Here is a 21,038-nt window from a genome sequence, read left to right as displayed (position 1 = left end):
GTAATTGCTATATGGTTTCTTTGATCCACCTACATAACAACGCAGCCTGAATGGGCCTTTCGCATTGTTCTGTTCAGCTGGCGTAGCAAATTAAGATTGTTACAAAACGCTGAACAGATGGCTGGGTAGCTACCTTCCATTGGCACGATTTCTTGCTGACATAGATCTTTATTTATTAATATTGGTCACGGTCGCAAGAAAACATCTTGAAATGAGTTTCTTTTATCTCCTTTCTTGTCGTTCTCTTCTTCATCGACGTTCAAGTTATGCAATGACTAAGAGGGCCGTCATTACAGTCGTAACAAAGAGTCGTTTTTTCAAAATCTGATGTTGAGATTAAACCTTTGAAGTCGGTTACATCAGAGGGACTCGAGGTGTCGGGCTTAAGATATAAAAGGGAACAATCTTTGAGTTGGTGGTACTCAAGGTGTAAACCTTTAACGTTGGTGAAAGCAAAGTGACGCATTGTTAAAGGAACAAGATTTGAAGGTACTGGTTAAGAATAGAAAGTTTAGATTTTTTTTAGATTCAGAAACAAAGGTTAATCTTTTAAAAACTTTTTAAGATTGCCAATACATGTAGTTTTATATGATTACCAATTGATGTTATCTTATGATGTTTGCATTAATATTTAATGATTTTTTTATTGAGTAAAATAAACCGAATATATTATTGAAGAAATATTGTTTATGGTAGATGAGTGGTAAAGCACATGGATTCCGTACTTGGAGGTCCCTGGTTCGAATCTTGATGAAGTCTGGGATTTTTAATTTCGGGATTTCATGGAAGCGCACTTATAATGGGTACCTGTTCGTAGTTGGGGAAAGTAAAGGCAGTTGGTCGTTGTGCTGGCTACATGACACCCTTCTCAACCGTCAGCCATAGAAACATATGACCTTTACATTGTATGCCTATGTTGTTTAGGATTTAAGCGGGCTTATGTAAATATATCAAAGATTCATATTTTTTTTCTAATTAACATAGTTGGCGGTAGGATCTTTCTGCAGTTTGTTCTCTTTAAAATATAAAATGTATAAACAATTTAGTAGCTACTCAATATAAATTATTATTTCTATTAAAACATGGAAGGGGCGTAACAATTATTTCAATTAATAATAATAATAATAATAAGCTGGGCCGTCCCTGTGCTCCTTTACACGTTCGGTGTGATCAAATGGACTGACACCGACCTACATGACATTGACAGACTCACTAGAAAATTACTAACCAAGTTTCGATGTCTACACCCCAAGTCCTCCACCATAAGGTTATACCTGCCCAGGAAGGATGGGGGTCGTGGATTGCAGAACATCTTCAAATTATGTAAGATGCAAGTTTTAAAAATACGATCAAAACTGCTCGCCTCCAGCAACAAATTAGTTTCCTTCCTACGGAAATACGACTCCGATGCAACCCCTCTGAACCTACACAATGCTGATGTCAATATCGGTTTGGACGACGTAGGGCATGAGATTCGCCAATGGGAAGAAAAAACACTCCACGGAAAATTTCCGGCTTCATTACATGGGGACAACATCGACAAGGCTGCTTCCTTAACATGGCTCAAAGCAGGTCATCTCTACCCTGAAACAGAAGGCTTTGTTACAGCAATACAGGACAGAGTAATCAGGACAAAAAATTACGAGAAGCATATCCTGAAACTCAATGTTGTCGACAAATGCCGAAAATGTGGAAATGTGGGCGAGTCGATTGAACACATTATGGCAGGATGTCCAGCCCTATCAGAATCAGCCTACCTAGGTCGCCATAACCAAGTTGCAAAGTTAATACACCAACACCTGGCTTTGACGTACAAATTGATCGGTAAGGACACTCCCCCTTATTATAAATACTCTCCGCAAGAGGTTCTCGAGTCTACTGAACATCTGCTGTACTGGGATAGGCCTATTCTGACCGACAAAACGGTAGATTTCAATCGCCCGGATCTGCTGTTCATCGATAAAAAAGAAAAAACCGCTACCATTATCGATATCGCCGTACCACTGTCTCATAATTTAAGAAAAACTGAGATAGAAAAACAAAGAAAATATGGGAACCTAGGCTTGGAGATTAAGCGTCTATGGAAATTGTCCAAAATAACAATATACCCCATTGTTATATCAACCGAGGGGATAATAACAACTGACCTCACAGACACCTTCAAGGCCCTTAACATTCCTAGGAACATCTTCGTTGCCTGTCAGAGGGCGGTACTGCTGCAGACCTGCCACATCACCAGAAAATTCTTCAGTGGAAACTGTTAAAGGGACTACGATGAATTTTGTTTCTCTTTAGCGAAACTCGACCCTGGCAGCGCCAGAGAATGACTATTCGTTCATTTCTAACATAATAATAATAACTCGATGCACTAAACGCTATTAAAAGTTGAAATGTTCATTTGGAATAATGTACGCTTGTGTCTTTCAGAAGTGTTTCTCTGTCTGGGCTCTCTCCTAACCAATTTGTCTCGGTCTTTCTCTTTCACTCTGCTTCTCTCCCCTTCTCTCTTCCTCTGCTTCTCTCCCTTGTCTAACTCTCAACTTCTATCCCCCCTGTCTCTCAAAGCAGTTCTGTCACTGTTTCTCTGCTTCTCTCTCCCGTCTCTCTCTCTCTCTCTCTCTCACTGCTTCTCTCCCCCGTCTCTCTCACTCTCTCACTGCTTCTCTCCCTCGTCTCTCTCTCTCTTACTGCTTCTCTCCCCCTGTCTCTCTTTCACTGCTTCGATCATACTGTCTAACTATCAGCTTCTGTCTCCCTCTCCCGCTGTCTCTCTTTCACTGCTTCTCTCCCACTGTCTCTCTTTCACTGCTTCTCTCCCTCTGTCTCTCTCTGCTTCTATCCCCCTGTCTCTCTCTCTCAGCTTCTCTCTCTCTCTCTCTCAGCTTCTCTCCCCCTGTTTCTCTTTCTCTCTCTATCTGCTTCTATCTCCCGTTTCTCTCTCTATCTGCTTCTATCTCCCATTTCTCTCTCTATCTGCTTCTCTTCCCCTGTCCCTCTCTTTCTTTCTTACTGCTTCCCTCTTTCACACACACAACTATTACTACAGGTTTTGCATGAACAAACCAAATAGTTCATGTTTCAACTGATAAACAAAAATGAACCTGTCTCCCAGCAAAAGTAGACATTTAAACGCAAACGGACTTTGAACTGAAATGTACATTCTGTTAAACACAAGCTCAGTGATAGCTCTTGATTCGTTACTATGTCAGTACAATACGTTTCACTATGTACCGGAACAACGACCACAGCGTTTCGTTAATCAAGTTAATAAAATAAAAATATTTTAACTGTTTTTATGAGTGGCACACTGTGAATATAAAACTTAAGTTGATACAATATATATATTTTTTTGTATTTAGATGTTCAAACTCACCCTTGCACTTGCTCTCGTGACCTTTGTCACCTGCGCCCCAGCAGACAATGACTGGGCAAGGTTCAAGGGCGCATTTAGCAAGCGCTACAAGTCGCCATCAGAGGAGGTCAAAAGGTACTTTGAAGACCACAAATATTTTGTTTAGAATTTTAATATATTTTGTTAATCTTTTGGAAATTTTTTTCTTGTGACCTCCTAACGGGACAGCCCCTCATAATTCAATCCATCTGAAGGGTAAAAAAAAAAAAACATAGAACAACTCAGAACGTTGTTTTGTTTAAATCTGACTGCCAAGTTCATTAAACGACTACTGATCATTTCGTACACTTGGCTATGATAGTGTAATAAACATAGACGTATATGACTAAGGTAGTAAACTTAAGGGAGGCAACTTATATAGTGGTAACAGACGAAACAGTTGGATGTTTCTGGCTTTACAAGACACAGTCGTTTCTTCAGTACACACAAAGTCCAGTCCTAATTTTTACAGGTCTATCCAGCTTAACCTTATTCCAGAGCAAGGACTACCTTCCTAGTATCGTTCCACTGTCCAGTTTTCTAGCAGCACGAAAGACGTCTCCTTACTTACCTATTTCCTGAACTCCAGAATTATTAATTACTTAATTACTTACTTACCTTTTTGGTTGAAGAATGCTTATCTCTATTGAGTCCAATAAGCGCCGGTTCCAGAGTTACAATAGGAAGAACTATTTTTAATAGGCATTCCGGCCAGCATAGATCAGAGATGTAGATATGCAGGACTGAATTTAGACTTCATAAGGTCCAAAGCCCTTTATACGTTCAGATCTCATACTAATTGATAGAATTTCACATAATTTAAGCTTTAATTAAAAACAACGCATTTTTAATAATTTACTTGTTCTTTGTTTCATTTGTCAGACGAGGAATCTGGGAGTCGAACCTTGCCCTTATCAGAAAACACAATCAAGAGTACGATAATGGAGTACACACTTATAACCTGGGCGAGAACATCTACTCTGATTTAGTAAGTTGTCTTTGCACACATATGACTGAGTAATGTCTAATTATGTGTCACCAAACTGGGACCACCTCTACATGTCTAATGATCCACAAAATATCTAAGCTTGGCCGACATTATTGACCTTGTAGAGAATTAACTCTAATCCGTTTCAGAATATTAGATATCTAGATATTGCAAACTTGGATCGTATAATCAATAACCAAACACCATCACCATCATCATCATATTTTCCTTTAGCGTTCCTCGTGGAACATACGGCCTCGACAAAACAGGCCACTCTCCACGGGCTCTTGCTAGTTTTTTGATGGTTTCCCAGTTCTTCCCGGTCCTTTCGGCTTCTTCTAATACACTGCGTCGCCATGGTTTTTTTTTTTTTGGTCTTCCTCTGCGTCTTGTTCCCTGGGGGTTCCACTCTAAGGCCTGCCTAACTCTGTTGCTGGTATCTTTTCTAAGAATCTCTTGCCAGTTTTTTTAATGGCTTCCCAGCTCTTTCCGGTCCTCTCTGCTTCGTCTAGTACACTGCGCCGCCACGTTCTTTTTGGTCTTCCTCTGCATCAGGGGTTCTCAACCTGTGGGTCGCGACCCCCCTTAGGGGTCGATTGACGATTTGCCAGGAGTCGACAAAGACCATCGAAAAAATGCATTGTTTTTGTCTATTCTTCTATTGCTGTGTGTGTGTGTGCGGAGAGGGGGGGGGGTCGAAGCAGAGTTGGGGGGGGGTCGTAAAAAGGGTGTCGCCGAGCTTAAAAGGTTGTGAACCGCTGCTCTATGTCTTGTGCCCTGTGGGATCATTTCTAAGGCCTGTAAAACCATGATATTAAAAAATTTAGATGAAAATAACAGTGAAAGTTTGGAAGTAATGGACAATGAACTAACGAAGCAGACTTTATACTGCGAAACTGCCAAAAGTCGCACAATGACCAACGTAACAGTTGAAGGCACATACTTATTAACATCTGAGGTTTACTGACTATAGCGACAACCGTTGCAGAAATAAACATACATGATTGGTGTTGGTTTAAGCTTAGACGAGATCTGACACTGAACCATAGTTACTTTAACCAATGGTTTTAAAACTGTTTCTTAAATGTCTGTTAACATTGCTATTACTGTGAAGACTTTCTTATAGATATAGTCTTTTTCTTATTTTACATTTAATGTCCAACATTTTTTTTTTCGAAAACTTAAACAGATAAAGAGTTGTCGGCCTTTATATCGTCTTTTCTGGTTGCGTTAAAGTTGAGCCGAAGACTCCGAAAGCCAAGGCCCACAGACGTTTCTCTTTATTGCCCTTTCTAAATCATTGTTCTGTCTTGTTTCATCTTTATTACGTATGGCTCTTTTACAAGGACGATCGGGTTAGTCGCGAGGCCGAATGAAAAGCACACCCGGAAAAAACTTAAAAGTCCTACCACATCAGCACATCAGCAGTGCAATGCCGCCATAGAAGGGACACTTTGGGAACAGAATGGAAATAATAACAGGCAGCTCTCTTCCACCTCGCCATTGCAATGAACTCAGTGACAAGGCAACCCAACGGAGTAGTTAGTGGGGGGGGGAGGGCTGTTGTGATTCCTTAACTCTTTCTCTCCGTAATTATTTACCACATTCTGATGGAATCAACGTTTGTATCGTCGGTCAGGAGAGAAAGAGTTAATAGTCGAATCGTTTTCCCTAACCACCGTTTCCCGATAATGCTTTGAAGCGATGCTCGAGATGTTTAAAGTACTTAACTTGAATTGTATTGCGCCTTTTTCTGCTCTTTCACAGCAGCACACATTCGCTAGCAGATAATTACATTCGTTTCTCTTGATCGATTTCATTTGATCCTATATGAGCCGATATAATGCAAGGTCCCAGCCAGCTGATGTAAGGTCATCAAATTTATCATACATACTTCCATGGAAAGATAACGCTTTTATTTCGGCAAGTCGGACTAGAGTTACCCCAAGTAACTTTCGCGGCGACAGAAAAAAAAAAAGGGGGGGGGGAGAACAAGTAATCTTCTCACTAAATAGCACGTATACTACGCCGCGGGTCGGCTCGTACTTAATATTTCACTTTCAGCTTTTAAACGTTTAGATTTCGCGATTAATCGACATTACTTTTACATAATTAATTAATGAGCGATAACTTTGACATGCCTTTGTATTTAGACCTCCCAAGAATTCGTCGCTAAGCTCACCGGATACAACAGCAGTTTGGCACAAGGTAGAACATCGTCCGTTTCCGGCGTCGCTAGTACCTTACAGCTAGCACCTCAGCCGACAGTTAACTGGACGGACAAAGGCTACGTCACAGAGGTTAAAGACCAGGTACGTAATGAGCTCGTTACTTTTGAGATCTCTTTCTTAGAATTGGCTGAACCTTCGGGGCTGTTGAGTACAATCTGCTGTGGAGGTGGAGGCCCCGGGGTAAGATTTTTAAAGAGGCCCTTACACTTCATCGAAAGCTGTAATGAAAAATCAACTTAGGAATCAAGTAAGCCTATTTATATCTAAAAAACATTTCATATTTTAGAAGAATGAAAGAGAGTACTTCAACATGTACATTGACCCAGTATGAATATGAATAGTGTGTAGTTTAAAAATGTATACTTTTTAGTTTGTGGAGGGTAAGGGTTTATGGATTCATGTTTTGTTAGGTACAATAAATAATTGTTAAAAGTATCAACTTGTTCGGAGACTGCTTGATAGAGAAATAACATTAACAATTATTTAAGCGGATTAAACCCAACAAATTTAATCATATCTGTAAATACTGAAGTATTAGTTTCAATAGTAGCTATTAAACAAAATAATGAATTACCAGTAATTAACCATTTGATTCATAACTTTTTTTTTTATTGATTCATGTCTTGTCTATGTCAATGAATAATTGTGATAGGTTTCAGCTTAATCCTAGAATGAGTGTGAGAGGAATAACGTGTACATACTTTTTACAAGACTGACAAATACAGTAATTTTGATATTAGCTCTGTAAAAAAAATACAGCTCTTCCATGTTCGAAGGAGCTTTTATCACGAAAAAGTATGACTTATACATACTTAGGTCTTCCCGCGCCGTTTGGCGCATTGAGCGGCAAGCTGTCTCCACAAAGATCTGTACCTAGCAATGTATCAAGCCTCCTCCCGCCTGGTGTCCACTGTTCTGAGGTCCTCCATGAAGGTTTGACGCCAAGTTATACGAGGACGTCCATGTTTGCGCTTTCCTCGTAGTGGCCTCCATTTCATCGCAACTCTTAGAATGCGTAGTTCATTTTGTCGGAGAACATGTCACGCAAACCTCATGCGACGTTCTGTCACAACCTCACTAAGTGTTCGACTTCTAGTTCGGCATAGGATTTCCTTGTTTGAGACCCGATCTGTATAATTGACTCCCAAAATCCGTCTCAGCCATTTTTGTTGAACCACGGTTAGTCTTTTCTCAATTTTGGCAGATGACTTCTATGTCTGACTGGGGCACCATTTGCCTTATATCCCAATCGCAAAATTTCAGTCTGATCCAAGTTTATGCAAAGGCCAATTTTGGCTGCCTTCTAACTAGGCTCTACGCCATTTCTTGAGTGCATGTATTTGTAGTCTTGATAGGTGCAACGCCATCGGCGAAGTCCAAGTCCGTCATTAGGTTTTGTTCACGCCATGGAATACCAAAGGCTGTCTGATTTATTGCTCTCCTTGGCTAGGAGGAAGAGGAAGAGAGATAAGATGCACCCCTTTCTCACACCTGTCTGAGATAATTGAGAAAAATCATATACGAATATCACCATCCTCTTCATCCTAACTCTGCCAAGTGGTCGACTGCTGTCAATTTAGGCAGGAACGAAAAACAAAAAAAAAAAAAGAAAGGAAAGAAAATCGCCTTTATTACAAACTCTGTAAGAATGTATCAATGCTACTCGTTGACTATGGGGGTTGAAAAAGATCAATATGTCTATTTATAGTCACTCAATACCCAAATCTATGTCATGAGTCTGCTATGTGTCTGCTCTATCAATGTGGAATGTTGTTTTTAATCAAAAGTCTTAGTAATAAGAACATAATTGAAGCAGTTTTTGTCAGTATTTGCAAGGTCATGATACATATGCGAAATGCAGTTCTATACCTATTATTATTATTTTATAACATGTATCGCTATCTTTAACAGGGTCAGTGTGGATCTTGCTGGGCTTTCTCTGCTACTGGGGCGCTGGAAGGGCAAATTTATAAGAAAACAGGAAAACTTATTTCTCTGTCTGAACAAAATCTTGTCGACTGCTCGGGAGCTTATGGTAAGGGCTTTTATGTTTAAGACCTGAAAGAATGCATATTAAATGTAGTCTAGAGTAACAGACAACCACTTATTTCAAGAATTAATGTCATTCAAAACAAACTTTACAGGATATATTTCTATCGACAATGTGATCATTTTTTTTTAACTGGGAGTTATAAATCATTTTTCTAAAATTTATTTGACAATTCTATTTCTAATGCTAATTCTATATTTATGCTTTAAAACTGTAGCAATAACTTTTTTTTTCAAGTTGAGCGAAGCAGGAAATAACTGTATACCCCCTGTGACAGTATGGGAAAATGAATATCAGTTTACTATTTAGTAAATAAAATACTAAACTGACCACGGCAGCCAAATGCTAGTGTACAAAGCCTGCATTGGTGAGCACTCTTCCTAAAGGTAGTGAGAGTTGGTCAACATACATGCACCAAGAGTAAAGATTTCATTTGCCCTGGTTGCGACGCATAATGCGCATTTCCTATTAGGATCATATCTCCTCTCAAGACGTTTTGAAATTGGCCAACACAACTGTATCAGTGCTCTTTTGGCACAGAGGAAGACTTATGTTGGTTTGGACATGTCAACCGCTTGCAAGTCGGAAGAATTCCTATAGAAATCCTCTATGCCGAGGTCTGTACGACGTGGCAACGAGCTATTAGTCTAAACTGCCCAGTGGCTGTGACGTTACAGGTCAGTGTTCAGGTCTTCTAAAACGAATGGTCTCGCTCAGACCCAACGGGCGCCCAAAGATACTGCAAACGAGATCCGAGGACAACAGGCATCAATGAAATTATGACGTAGATTGTTTTTTTGTAGGTAACCAAGGTTACAACGGCTTGGATTGTTTATGGAGGTAACCAGGGTTACAATGACGTAGATTGTTTATGGAGGTAACCAGAGCTACAATGGCGTAGATTGTTTTAAGGAGGTAACCAAGGTGACAATTGTGTACATTGTTTATGGAGGTTACCAGGGTTACAATGGCGTAGACTGTTTATGGAGGTAACCAGGGTGGCAATTTTTTTTTTTTTTGCCGTAGATTATAAATGTTATAATGGCGTAGTTTGGTTTACATTGGTAACCAAGGTACAAATGGCTTTGTTTTGTTTATGTAGGTAACCAAGGATGCAATGGTGGATGGATGAACTCGGCCTTCACCTATATTAGAGATAATAATGGTATCAACACCGAGGTCTCTTATCCCTACGAGGCTGTTGTAAGTATTTAATAAAGTCATGTATGTAAATATTGATTTCTATGCATTTATATATGTGGCTTGATAATGATTTCTAAATGTCTAAATATTTAGTATCAACCAAATCGATAGTTTTAGATTTTAGAATAGTTTTGAATAATTTCCCTTGGGTTTTGGCAGAATGGAATCTGCAGGTTTAATTCCGCTAATGTTGGAGCTACAGATACTGGATTTGTCAATATTGCTCAAAGCGAGTCTGCCCTTCAGAATGCTGTGGCCACTGTAGGCCCTATCTCTGTTGCTATCAATGCCGGTCTTTATACCTTCCAGGTAAAAATTCTATTCACCGTAAAACGTATGTTAATATATGTCATTGTAAAATGTATTAGGTTGCAATGCTATCACAGATAGCAACAAACCTTACGTTCCCAAGTCTTTACAGTAATTAGATCTTCGAAGCGAAGATCTGTCTTCGCAGGCATAACATATATATATAGACTATATTTGTTATTTTCATGTGTCAAAGTAAAAGACTATCTGTGGAAAGTGTAGTTTTAAAAGTAGATATAGATCTAGATCCTTTCGATCTAAACATGCAAAACATGGCCTGGATCCACGAAATGGTAATACTTTCATAGAATTGGGCAACTGTTTTTTTTTGAGAGTCTTAAGTTTGTTATACATACGTTACGATTCCAGTTAGTACCCAAGGAACATTTATGGCAAGTTTTATCAAGATCGGTGAAACTAATAAAAGCACAGAATAACATTATCTTTTGAATGTTTTTTTCCCACTAAACACTATCGAAACAAAATGTTCGGCATAGAGTTGCATCCTTTTTTATTCGAATGATATATTTATTTTTAAAATTGTTTTTGAAAAGGCAGCCCCGAAACCTTTTCCCACAGACCCACCATCCCTTTCCCCTCTCACTGGTCAAAACAAAAATACTGTCCCAAAGCGCTCTGTGCAGGTTATAAGAATGAACGTTACCTTAAACAAAAACAATAAATAAACATATTTCCAAAAGCACAAAAGTATCACCGTTCTTTATTTAGTATTTGCTTCTCTCTGCAGTTTTATAAAAGCGGAGTCTATTATGACAAGAAATGCAGTTCTTCTACCTTGAATCACGGTGTGTTAGTAGTTGGATACGGTACCAGCGCCTCGGACTATTGGCTGGTCAAAAACAGGTTAGTAAGAGAAGACGCTTTGGTTTGTCAAATTTTATGGAAATCTACTTTCAGAACAGCCAGCGCTCGCGAGGCCTCTAAATTAGGGCCCTCTTACCCCTAGAGCAGGTCCTCCCTAGTGATATTTATAAAAAAATTCAAAAAGTTTTTGTTTGTCTGCTCGTCATGCCCCAGGAGAAGTCTGTCTCAAATCCACAAGCTTAATATAAACGTTTGCCTTATAAAATATTGTTTTGATGTCAACCGAATAATTTTTATAATTTTTTCTACTTTTCGGCATTATGTTTTCATACTTTATTAATTTAAAGTATTTACCAGTTCGATACATTTACGGACGACGTGGAGCACATCGGTAGCATTTAGGTCAATAAAGATGGCAGACTGGTCATGGAATCTTGATCGCTGGACTGTTGTTCGGTCGTCTCGTACCCTGCCAGCTGTCATGCCAAGTCAACCTCAGAGAGGTTTGTGGTAGGAAGTAGATCTTCAACTCTGAAAGAACATGCAAACATGCAAAACTATTTTTACACATGGTCAGAGAAAAAAACAGAAACAAAAGAAAAAAAAGCAACTTATTGTCGAAAAAGTTGTAAAAACAAAACTGAAATGTGTGCCTTTTTCTCAGATATATAAAATATACAGCATACTAATTTAGTCATTTGGTTATGGTTGCTCTGGATGTGGCAAAATATGTAGGTCACAGCTGGGGCTACGTAGCTACGGGGAATACTACATTTGGACTCGAAGAGAAGCTTTATTATTATTATTATGTTAGAAATGAACGAGTAGTCATTCTCTGCCGCTGCCAGGGTCGAGTTTCGCTAAAGAGAAACAAAATTCATCGTAGTCCCTTTAACAGTTTCCACTGAGGAATTTTCTGGTGATGTGGCAGGACTGCAGCCGTACCGCCCTCTGACAGGCAACGAAATTATTATTATTATTATTAGTTATTGAAAACTACTTTTGCGAAATAAAGATGACATCATGATTAATAAATCACCAACCTTTCCCTTTTTAAAAAAAATAAAATATGTTTAGATGTTTATAAAAATAGATTTAGATGAAAGCTGAGAAAATGATGTACGTGCTAATATATATAAATAATGATCTTATCTTATCTTATCTTATATTTAATATTAAAATAACATTTTCTGAATGAAAAGAGATGAAACTTTGTAACTCTAGAGTCTAGAAAAAACTCTTGTAACTCTAGATGAAACTTTTGTAAATATAGATGAAACTTTTGTAACTCTAGATGAAACTTTTGTAACTCAAGATGAAACTCTTGTAACTCTAGATGTAACTTTTGTAACTCCAGATGAAACTCTTGTAACTCTAGATGAAACTCTTGTAACTCTAGATGAAACTCTTGTAACTCTAGATGAAACTCTTGTAACTCCAGATGAAACTCTTGTAACTCTAGATGAAACTCTTGTAACTCTAGATGAAACTCTTGTAACTCTAGATGAAACTCTTGTAACTCCAGATGAAACTCTTGTAACTCTAGATGAAACTCTTGTAACTCTAGATGAAACTCTTGTAACTCTAGGTGAAACTCTTGTAACTCTATATGAAACTCTTGTAACTCCAGATGAAACTCTTGTAACTCTAGATGGAACTCTTGTAACTCTAGATGAAACTCTTTAACTCCAGATGAAACTCTTGTAAATCTAGATGAAACTCTTGTAACTCCAGATGAAACTCTTGTAACTCTAGATGAAACTCTTGTAACTCTAGATGAAACTCTTGTAACTCCAGATGAAACTCTTGTAACTCTAGATGAAACTCTTGTAACTCTAGATGAAACTCTTGTAACTCTAGATGAACTCTTTAACTCCAGATGAAACTCTTTAACTCCAGATGAAACTCTTTAACTCCAGATGAAACTTTTGTAACTTTTGATGAAACTCTTGTAACTCTAGATGAAACTCTTGTAACTCTAGATGAAACTCTTTAACTCCAGATGAAACTCTTTAACTCCAGATGAAACTCTTTAACTCCAGATGAAACTCTTGTAACTCTAGATGAAACTCTTGTAACTCTAGATGAAACTCTTTAACTCCAGATGAAACTCTTTAACTCTAGATGAAACTCTTTAACTCTGGATGAAACTCTTGTAACTCCAGATGAAACTCTTGTAACTCCAGATGAAACTCTTGTAACTCTAGATGAAACTCTTGTAACTCCAGATGAAACTCTTGTAACTCTAGATGAAACTTTTGTAGCTCTAGATGAAACTCTTTAACTCCAGATGAAACTCTTTAACTCCAGATGAAACTTTTGTAACTCCAGATGAAACTCTTTAACTCCAGATGAAACTCTTTAACTCCAGATGAAACTCTTTAACTCCAGATGAAACTCTTTAACTCCAGATGAAACTTTTGTAACTCCAGATGAAACTCTTTAACTCCAGATGAAACTCTTTAACTCCAGATGAAACTCTTTAACTCCAGATGAAACTCTTTAACTCCAGATGAAACTTTTGTAACTCCAGATGAAACTCTTTAACTCCAGATGAAACTCTTTAACTCCAGATGAAACTTTTGTAACTTTTGATGAAACCTTTTAACTATCCGAATGTTTTTTTTTCTTATTTCACAGCTGGGGAAAATCCTGGGGTCTAAATGGCTATATCCAGATGTCCAGAAACAGAAACAACAACTGCGGCATCGCCTCTGCGGCCAGTTACCCCACAGTGTGATGACGTGGCATGCCATGTGACCTAAACATGTGTCAACGTAGAGTAGAACAGTGACACTATGACTTAGAAACAATTATTTATTACTATTATTATCATAATAAAACTATTAAAACTATACAGTCCAGAATAAAGTATGCAATCATGGCTTACCTGTTTTGAGTTGCTTATTTTACATAAATCAATCTTTCTTTCCTAACATAGAGATTTGCACATAGTAACCAGGCAGCCGCACTTTTCATGCATTCAAACAACGCCCCTTGCCTGATTTACAATACACCAATTTTACCTTTAACTGTGAAGTAGCTAGATATTATTACATTATATATTTCCTGTACATTTGAAATTAAATAATGCTATTAAGGAAGCGGACTAATTCATTTTTCGGAATATATGGCAAACAGCAAAGAAATTAGATCAGCAAACAAAAAAAAACTTAAAACAAAATCAGACAAACTGTAACTCATAACGCCTGAAATCGGCCTTTAATGAGCGACGTTTGGAATTCAAAGCCATCTTCGAGTTCATAGGAAATAAGACTTTGTTTATCATTCGACCATGAGGAGGATAATATTTAGTTGGAAGTAATTAGCGCAGTTCTGTTGCTCTGAGTTCATCTTACAACTTAAAGTACATTTTTTTTTACCTTCACCTATCCCTTAGTCTGTTGGACCGTTGGGGCACCATGCAAGATTTGTCGACCGTCTTTCTCCATTCCTCTCTCTTTTGGTTTAGAACCTCTTTCAATTGCAGACCCGTCCATTCTTTTATGTTGTCTTCCCATCTCTTCTCTGTCTGCCTCTTCTTCTTTTTCCTTTTTTCCTGGTACTGTTCCCTGAAGGAAGGTCTTTGCGAGCCCCGAATTTTAACTTGCGTCTTTTTACGATAGTTAGCAGGTCATCGTGGGGTCCTATTGCTTTAGTAACCTTGTCCCCAATCTCTTGGTTTGTGATGCGGTCTTTAACTGTGATACCTAGAATTCTTTTGTAAAATCTCAATTCCATTGCTAGGATCCTCCTCTCTAGCGTCCAAGACTCGCAAGCATATAAGAATGTGGCCATGACCAGGGAGCGCATCAGTCTGATTTTGGTGCCGAGAGCTATGCCTTTGTCTTTCCATACTATTTTGAGTTTTTTAAAGTGCTGCTGTGGACTGTGCAATTCGGGCAAGTACGTTAGTAACAGAAACAAACATAAAATATTTTGTAATAATGTTGTTGTTTTTTTCACATATTCATGACACCAATATTCAATAATCCCAGACAGGAAAAAAAAACGTAGTACATTAGTATGTGTGTAGGTAAGACTCATATACTCTGTTGCCTATAAGCTCGGGGACGGTGTGGCCCAGTCAATCGATATAGCCGTCTACCGCTGGGAGCCCTCAGACAGGACATGGGATGAAGAATCCCATTGTCCAGGCCTGGTTGTTGGATAAAAGCCTTTCTAACAACCAACGGGATGAACGGCGCCTATCGGCGCCAATTCCTTACTGGACTTCATTGAAGGTTGCCTGAATCAGCCAGGAAAACCAACGACTTGGCAGAGATTAAGTCATTGATTAAAACATGCACGACTAGATTGACGTAATAATCTCCATGTAGTCATGATTAATGAGTTAAGGAAACGGGCTTTCATTTTTGCGGCACTGTCTTGTAAGTCTAGATCTGTTGACTTATTATTTTTAATACTCTTCGTCGAGCTATACATTCGCCTAACCAGGATTGTTTTTCTTTGGGGGGGGGGGGGGGGAGGGGGGAGAGATCTTTTATTTAAAAAGACTTATAGAGTAGAAAATATACTGTATTACGATTTTAAAATTTTATTGAAGAACATTAAAGGATAAGATTCAGTTATTTGTTTTGGTAAATTACAGTTGACTAGATTTATATGTGGCTTGACGAAAATTCTTTTATATAGTTCGTAAAATATGTTTACCTGATGGCCAAGTGGAAGCGCTTGGCTTCCGAACCGAGATCCTTAGGTTTGAATCTCGGTGACGGCTGGGATTTTGAATTTCGAAATTTTCAGAAATCACGTAATTCCACTCAGTTTTAATATGTACCTGACATTGATTGGGTGAGGTAAAGGCGGTTGGTCGTTGTGCTGGCCGCAAGACATTCTCATTAACGATTGAACATAGAAACAGATGAGATTGACAACATCTGCATTATATTTACAATAGCCTTAGGCGGCCCACATCTAAGGGTCTAACAAGGCGTGGTAGCACGACCATGTCCAGACTTAGGATTGGCCACACCTACATCGCGCACTCTTTTGTGCTGAAGAGAGACGAGCCCCGACTTTGTGAGTATTGTGACTCTCGCCTCACCGTGGAACATATCCTCGTTGATTGCCCCACATACCAGGATGTCAGGGAGAGGTATTTTGGAACCACTAGCTTAAAGACACTGTTTGATAGTGTCGAACCTGGGAAGGTACTGGGCTTTATCCGGAAAGTGGGGTTGTCTACGAAGATCTGATTTATGAATTTGTGAACATGTACTATTTACATTAGATTTTTACCAAATAATTAGATTTTTACTACCTTTACTATTTTAACTGTGAATAGACCTTGATTTTAATGATAGGACTGTATAGAATTTGGCCCTTGTTGTTTAGAGAGAGAGTGGTCCTTGAGGGACTGCGGGCACGACATGGCCTAAATTGTGCCGATGTGCCTAAAATCAAAATCAAATCAAATCACAGTAGCCTTACCGAGTTATTCAACTCTTCTGTATTGTATTTGTGCAGTATATATATATATATATATATATATATATATATATAAAAAAAGGTATTCACTATATGCATATGTTTTATTTTAGATGCTGAAACACGTCCTCGCCTTTGCTCTACTGAACCTTGTCGCTTGTGCCCCGGGAGACAATGAGTGGGCAAAGTTCAAGTCTGCATTGAAGAAGTTGTATAAGGCATCATCCGAGGAGGCCAAAAGGTACTTTAGACAGAACAATGTAGGCTACACACAACACTTATTTTATTATGAATTTTTAATATATATATATATATATATATATATATATATATATATATATATATATATATATATATATATATATATATTTCTAGCTATTTGATCGTCTCGATCTCTTAACTGGACACCAACTCACGATTTAATTCTCTGAAAATAAAATAAAATACCAAAAAACACATATTAGAACGCACTTTGCCTTACTCTGGCAACCGTGTTTGTTAGCCGCCTGGATCGTAATATGACTGTTTTATCTGGTTAGGCTTTATTGGCTTTAGTGACCTATTGCGCAGAGGTATTCTCGTCCTCACTCACCACAAAAAAAGCGGCAAAGTGCTGCAGGTGACATGTTTAAGAATTCTTTGACTGGAGTATGTGAATACCAATAATAGTAAACTCTGGTGTACCTCAAGGAACAGTCTTAAGGGCCCCAATGCCTAAAACTATCGCAATGAAACTTACTTCTGGATTACCTCCCTTGTTGTACTATTTTGTCATTGCTTACAACTTTGCAGAGTTTAAAGGGCTGATCAACTTAAACGTCTACATGGGTACATTTAACTCGTAGGAAGCAATTATTTCATCCCTTTAAGTCACGTCTGTAATTAATAAGATAAGCACAAAATTATAGCGTTATCTTAATGTGCTTATTAAGAGAACCTAGTCCTCAAGATGTTACAGCTTTGAAATTGTTACAAGATTTAGTAGATGTATTAAATGTATTGTAACGCACAGGGATTTTACCCCTATTGTTTACACAATGCCAAAACTCTTGCTGTTTAGTTCCCTGTTGACTTGTGTAATTGTCACACCTGACATGCGAGACTTTTTTTTTTCATGCATTTGTTTTACATCTCCTGAGAGAAATCTAAAAATTAACATTTTAAAATATAGAAGAAACCCAATAAGAATCCTATCTCGCTCGCTGTCTCTCTCTCGCTCTCTCTCGCTCTCTCTCTCTCCTTCTCTCGATCTCTCCTTCTCTTAAATACACAAATACACAATTTCTCTTTCTCTTGCACTTTTTGTGTCATCTCACTTTTTCTCTTTGTCATAGACACAAACATAACCCTTTCACTATCTCAAAGGCACAGCACTTTTTCAAAGGAATACAAACACAGGCTTTCTGTCTCTATTTCAAATACACACACACACACGCTCTGTATCTATCTCAAACACACACACTCACACTTTGTCTATCTCAAAAACACATACACTTTCTTTTGCTAGTTGCTATACATCGTCGGGGGAAAAAAATGACTAGCTCCTTGACCACACTTGGAATCCTCTAAACTGACCGTTATAATTTTAAAACGTAAAAAAAAAATACATTTAAATTTGGCTAGACAAGTTTAAAAAAAAAAAAAATTTGGCATGACAAGTAAAAAAAAAATAAATTTGGCTAGACAAATAAATACATTTAAATTTGGCAAGACAAATTCATTAATTTCAATTTGGCTAGAGAAATACATACATTTAAATTTGGCTACACAAATAACACACAGTAATCTTGGACTATCGCGTTCAGATGTTTCCGCATGTAGGCATTATTCATACAAGACTTTAACAAATTATTGTTCCAGAACATGACGAGGAACATTTTACGCATCGTCTTCTGAGTCTAGATTTAAAAGCCTATGAATGGAATCTTATAAGATCTAGCAGATCAATAAATAAATATACGCTAAAACAAGATTATTTCTGGAAGGGGGGATGGTGGTAATGTAACATTTTTTGTTTAAATCTAACATTCATTAAAAAAAAAATCTTGTATCAGTTCTAAAAAGGAGGTTTTGTCTTTTTTTTTTAAAGTATTATGTATGTGTCCCTTCTTTTTTTTTCTGTGTTAGATTTTGTTTGTTTTACTTTTTCCCTCTATCTCTCTCTGTCTTTCTCTCTATCACTCTTAGTCTTTCGGTCTTTTATAAGTTTCCTTATATAGAAGTTATTTAACTTACCTATACATTAAAATGTGTGACATTAATCAGATTACATGATGTCATGAAACCTTATCCAACCAGTCGTGTTACAAACTTTGGTTTCATGCTGCAACTGATCAGTAAATGCAAAAATGACGTATTTTCTTAATCATTTTTAATGAAGCATATATTCAAACAAACTTTGTCCATTTATTCATCAACAATTTAAGCTTTATTTCTTCAGAAAAAAAAAAAAAGGTTGCCAATATGGGAAGGTACGGAAATCTTCATTGTAAGTCTCGAATTATAGTCCTACCAGAAAGCAGCTAATGTATTAATTTGTCACATAAATGAGACAATTCAAAATTTCCTTTAAACAATTTTAATTTTTTTTTTTTATCAACATCACGCTCATATTGGGCATTTTCTTTCCCAAATCGTAAAGTATGTATCGACTGGAGTGTTAAGTACATTCAGAATCATTTTAATTAAGGTGGAAACATGAACAATTAAGTCATTAAATTTTTTCCTGAGGGTTACAGCGGCGTTAAGATAATGACTGCTAGTTAGATAGCTAGTACGCCCTATCGCCTGAGTAGTTAGCTCATGGCACTATCGAGGAAATAAAAAAAATCAGATTTACTGTAAGCATTTCAAAAGGTGCATTTTTCTAAAGTGTATAATACTGTTTGATAAATGTGTTTCTCCAAATTGATGTAACTAATTTGGATTTTCCTAGATTAAAGTAAAGCATATTTTATTGATAGAGGACGTAGAGATAGATGTTTAAATATTCTAGAGCGAAGTCGAAAGAAGTACTGTGATACAACCATGTCCATTGTGTTATAAAAACTAACAGTTGGACTTAATCATTGATGATGTGTATAAGTCCTTGCGTACTAAAGACAGCGGTATATCTCTTTTGTGGGCTCATCGCTTAAGTTATTTCGTTTCATTAGGTGGTTCATCTCATCAGTTGGTTCATCTCATTATCTGGTTCATCTCATTAGCTGGTTCATCTCATTAGCTGGTTCATCTCATTAGCTGGTTTATCTCTTTAGTTGGTTCATCTCATTAGTTGGTTCAACTATTCAGTTGGTTCATCTTATTAGCTGGTTTATCTCTTTAGTTGGTTCATCTTATTAGTTGGTTCATCTTATTAGTTGATTCATCTCTTTATTTAATTCATCTCATTTGTTGGTTCATCTTATTAGTTGGTTCATCTCTTTATTTAATTCATCTCATTAGTTGGTTCATCTCATTAGCTGGTTTATCTCTTTAGTTGGTTCATCTTATTAGTTGGTTCATCTCTTTATTTAATTCATCTCATTAGTTGGTTCATCTCATTAGCTGGTTTATCTCTTTAGTTGGTTCATCTTATTAGTTGGTTCATCTCTTTCTTTAATTCATCTCATTAGTTGATTCATCTCATTAGTTGATTCATCTCATTAGTTGGTTCATCTCTTTCTTTAATTCATCTCATTAGTTGATTCATCTTATAAGTTGGTTCATCTCATTAGTTGGTTCATCTCTTTATTTAATTCATCTCATTAGTTGGTTCATTTCATCAGTTGCTTCATCTTTATACTTGGTTCATCTCATTGATTGGCTCATCTCTTTATTTAATTCATCTCTTTTGTTGGCTCATCTCTTTAGTTGGTTCATCTCATTTGCTGGTTGATCTTCTTATATAATTCATCTCATCAGCTGGTTCATCTTATTACTTGGTTCATCACATTAGTGGTTCATCTTTTTTATTCGTTCATCTCATTAGTTGGTTCATCTCATTTGTAAGACAAAGAATAAAGATGCTAATTTATTTTAATATCGTTCCATGAATTATAAATCGAATCAATAAAGAAGTCGATTATTTGCATTGTGGAACTTAGTTTCTACATACTGAACATTAGAAGGAGTTCATGTTCCATGATGTAACTCCAAGCAGTCATGGCAAGTATAAACGTAACCAGAACAGTTGTGGTCCTAAACACAGGCGCCTACAGTCCCATCATTCTTGATATTTTTCTTGTGCTAAACGGATTGATAATCTCGGAACTGATTGGAATTCTGGGTATTTTCGGCAATATCGTCAACGTCCTGAACTTCAGAAGGCAAGGACTTCATGACAGTGTCACCATCACTTTGACAGCCCTGTCCGTCAGTGATTGTGGGGCCCTAGTCTGTCAGCAGGTGATGACACTGCTCAGCGTCCCCTGGGTCCCGAAGATAGGCCTACCTCTCATCACGTCTTCGACAGTCATGCAGCTCCAAGGCTACTTCATCCGCGTCAGCGGGGTGGTCACGGCGTTCGCGAGTTTCGAGAGGTGCCTTTGCGTTGTGATGCCTTTAAAGGTCAGGGCGATAATAACGGCGCGTGTTTCCATGTGCGTCAAT

At 37.6% G+C, this 21,038-nt stretch overlaps 1 protein-coding gene across 1 annotated transcript; it reads left to right on the top strand.

Annotated features, from left to right (window-relative positions):
* Nucleotides 1–349: 349 nt before the first annotated feature.
* Nucleotides 350–13,778, top strand: LOC106058997 (procathepsin L-like). Its single transcript, XM_056017277.1, has 9 exons — nt 350–489; nt 3,360–3,487; nt 4,274–4,379; nt 6,533–6,691; nt 8,522–8,645; nt 9,763–9,863; nt 10,023–10,172; nt 10,921–11,036; nt 13,638–13,778. Exons 2-9 carry the CDS (start codon nt 3,360–3,362, stop codon nt 13,735–13,737), a joined length of 984 nt encoding a protein of 327 aa, XP_055873252.1. The 5' UTR covers nt 350–489; the 3' UTR covers nt 13,738–13,778.
* Nucleotides 13,779–21,038: the final 7,260 nt, after the last annotated feature.

This window comes from Biomphalaria glabrata, chromosome 18 (genome assembly GCF_947242115.1).
Source record: "Biomphalaria glabrata chromosome 18, xgBioGlab47.1, whole genome shotgun sequence".
Taxonomy (NCBI): domain Eukaryota; kingdom Metazoa; phylum Mollusca; class Gastropoda; family Planorbidae; genus Biomphalaria; species Biomphalaria glabrata.
The sequence above is the reverse complement of the archived record's forward strand: the minus strand, read 5'-3'. Positions and strand labels throughout refer to the sequence as shown.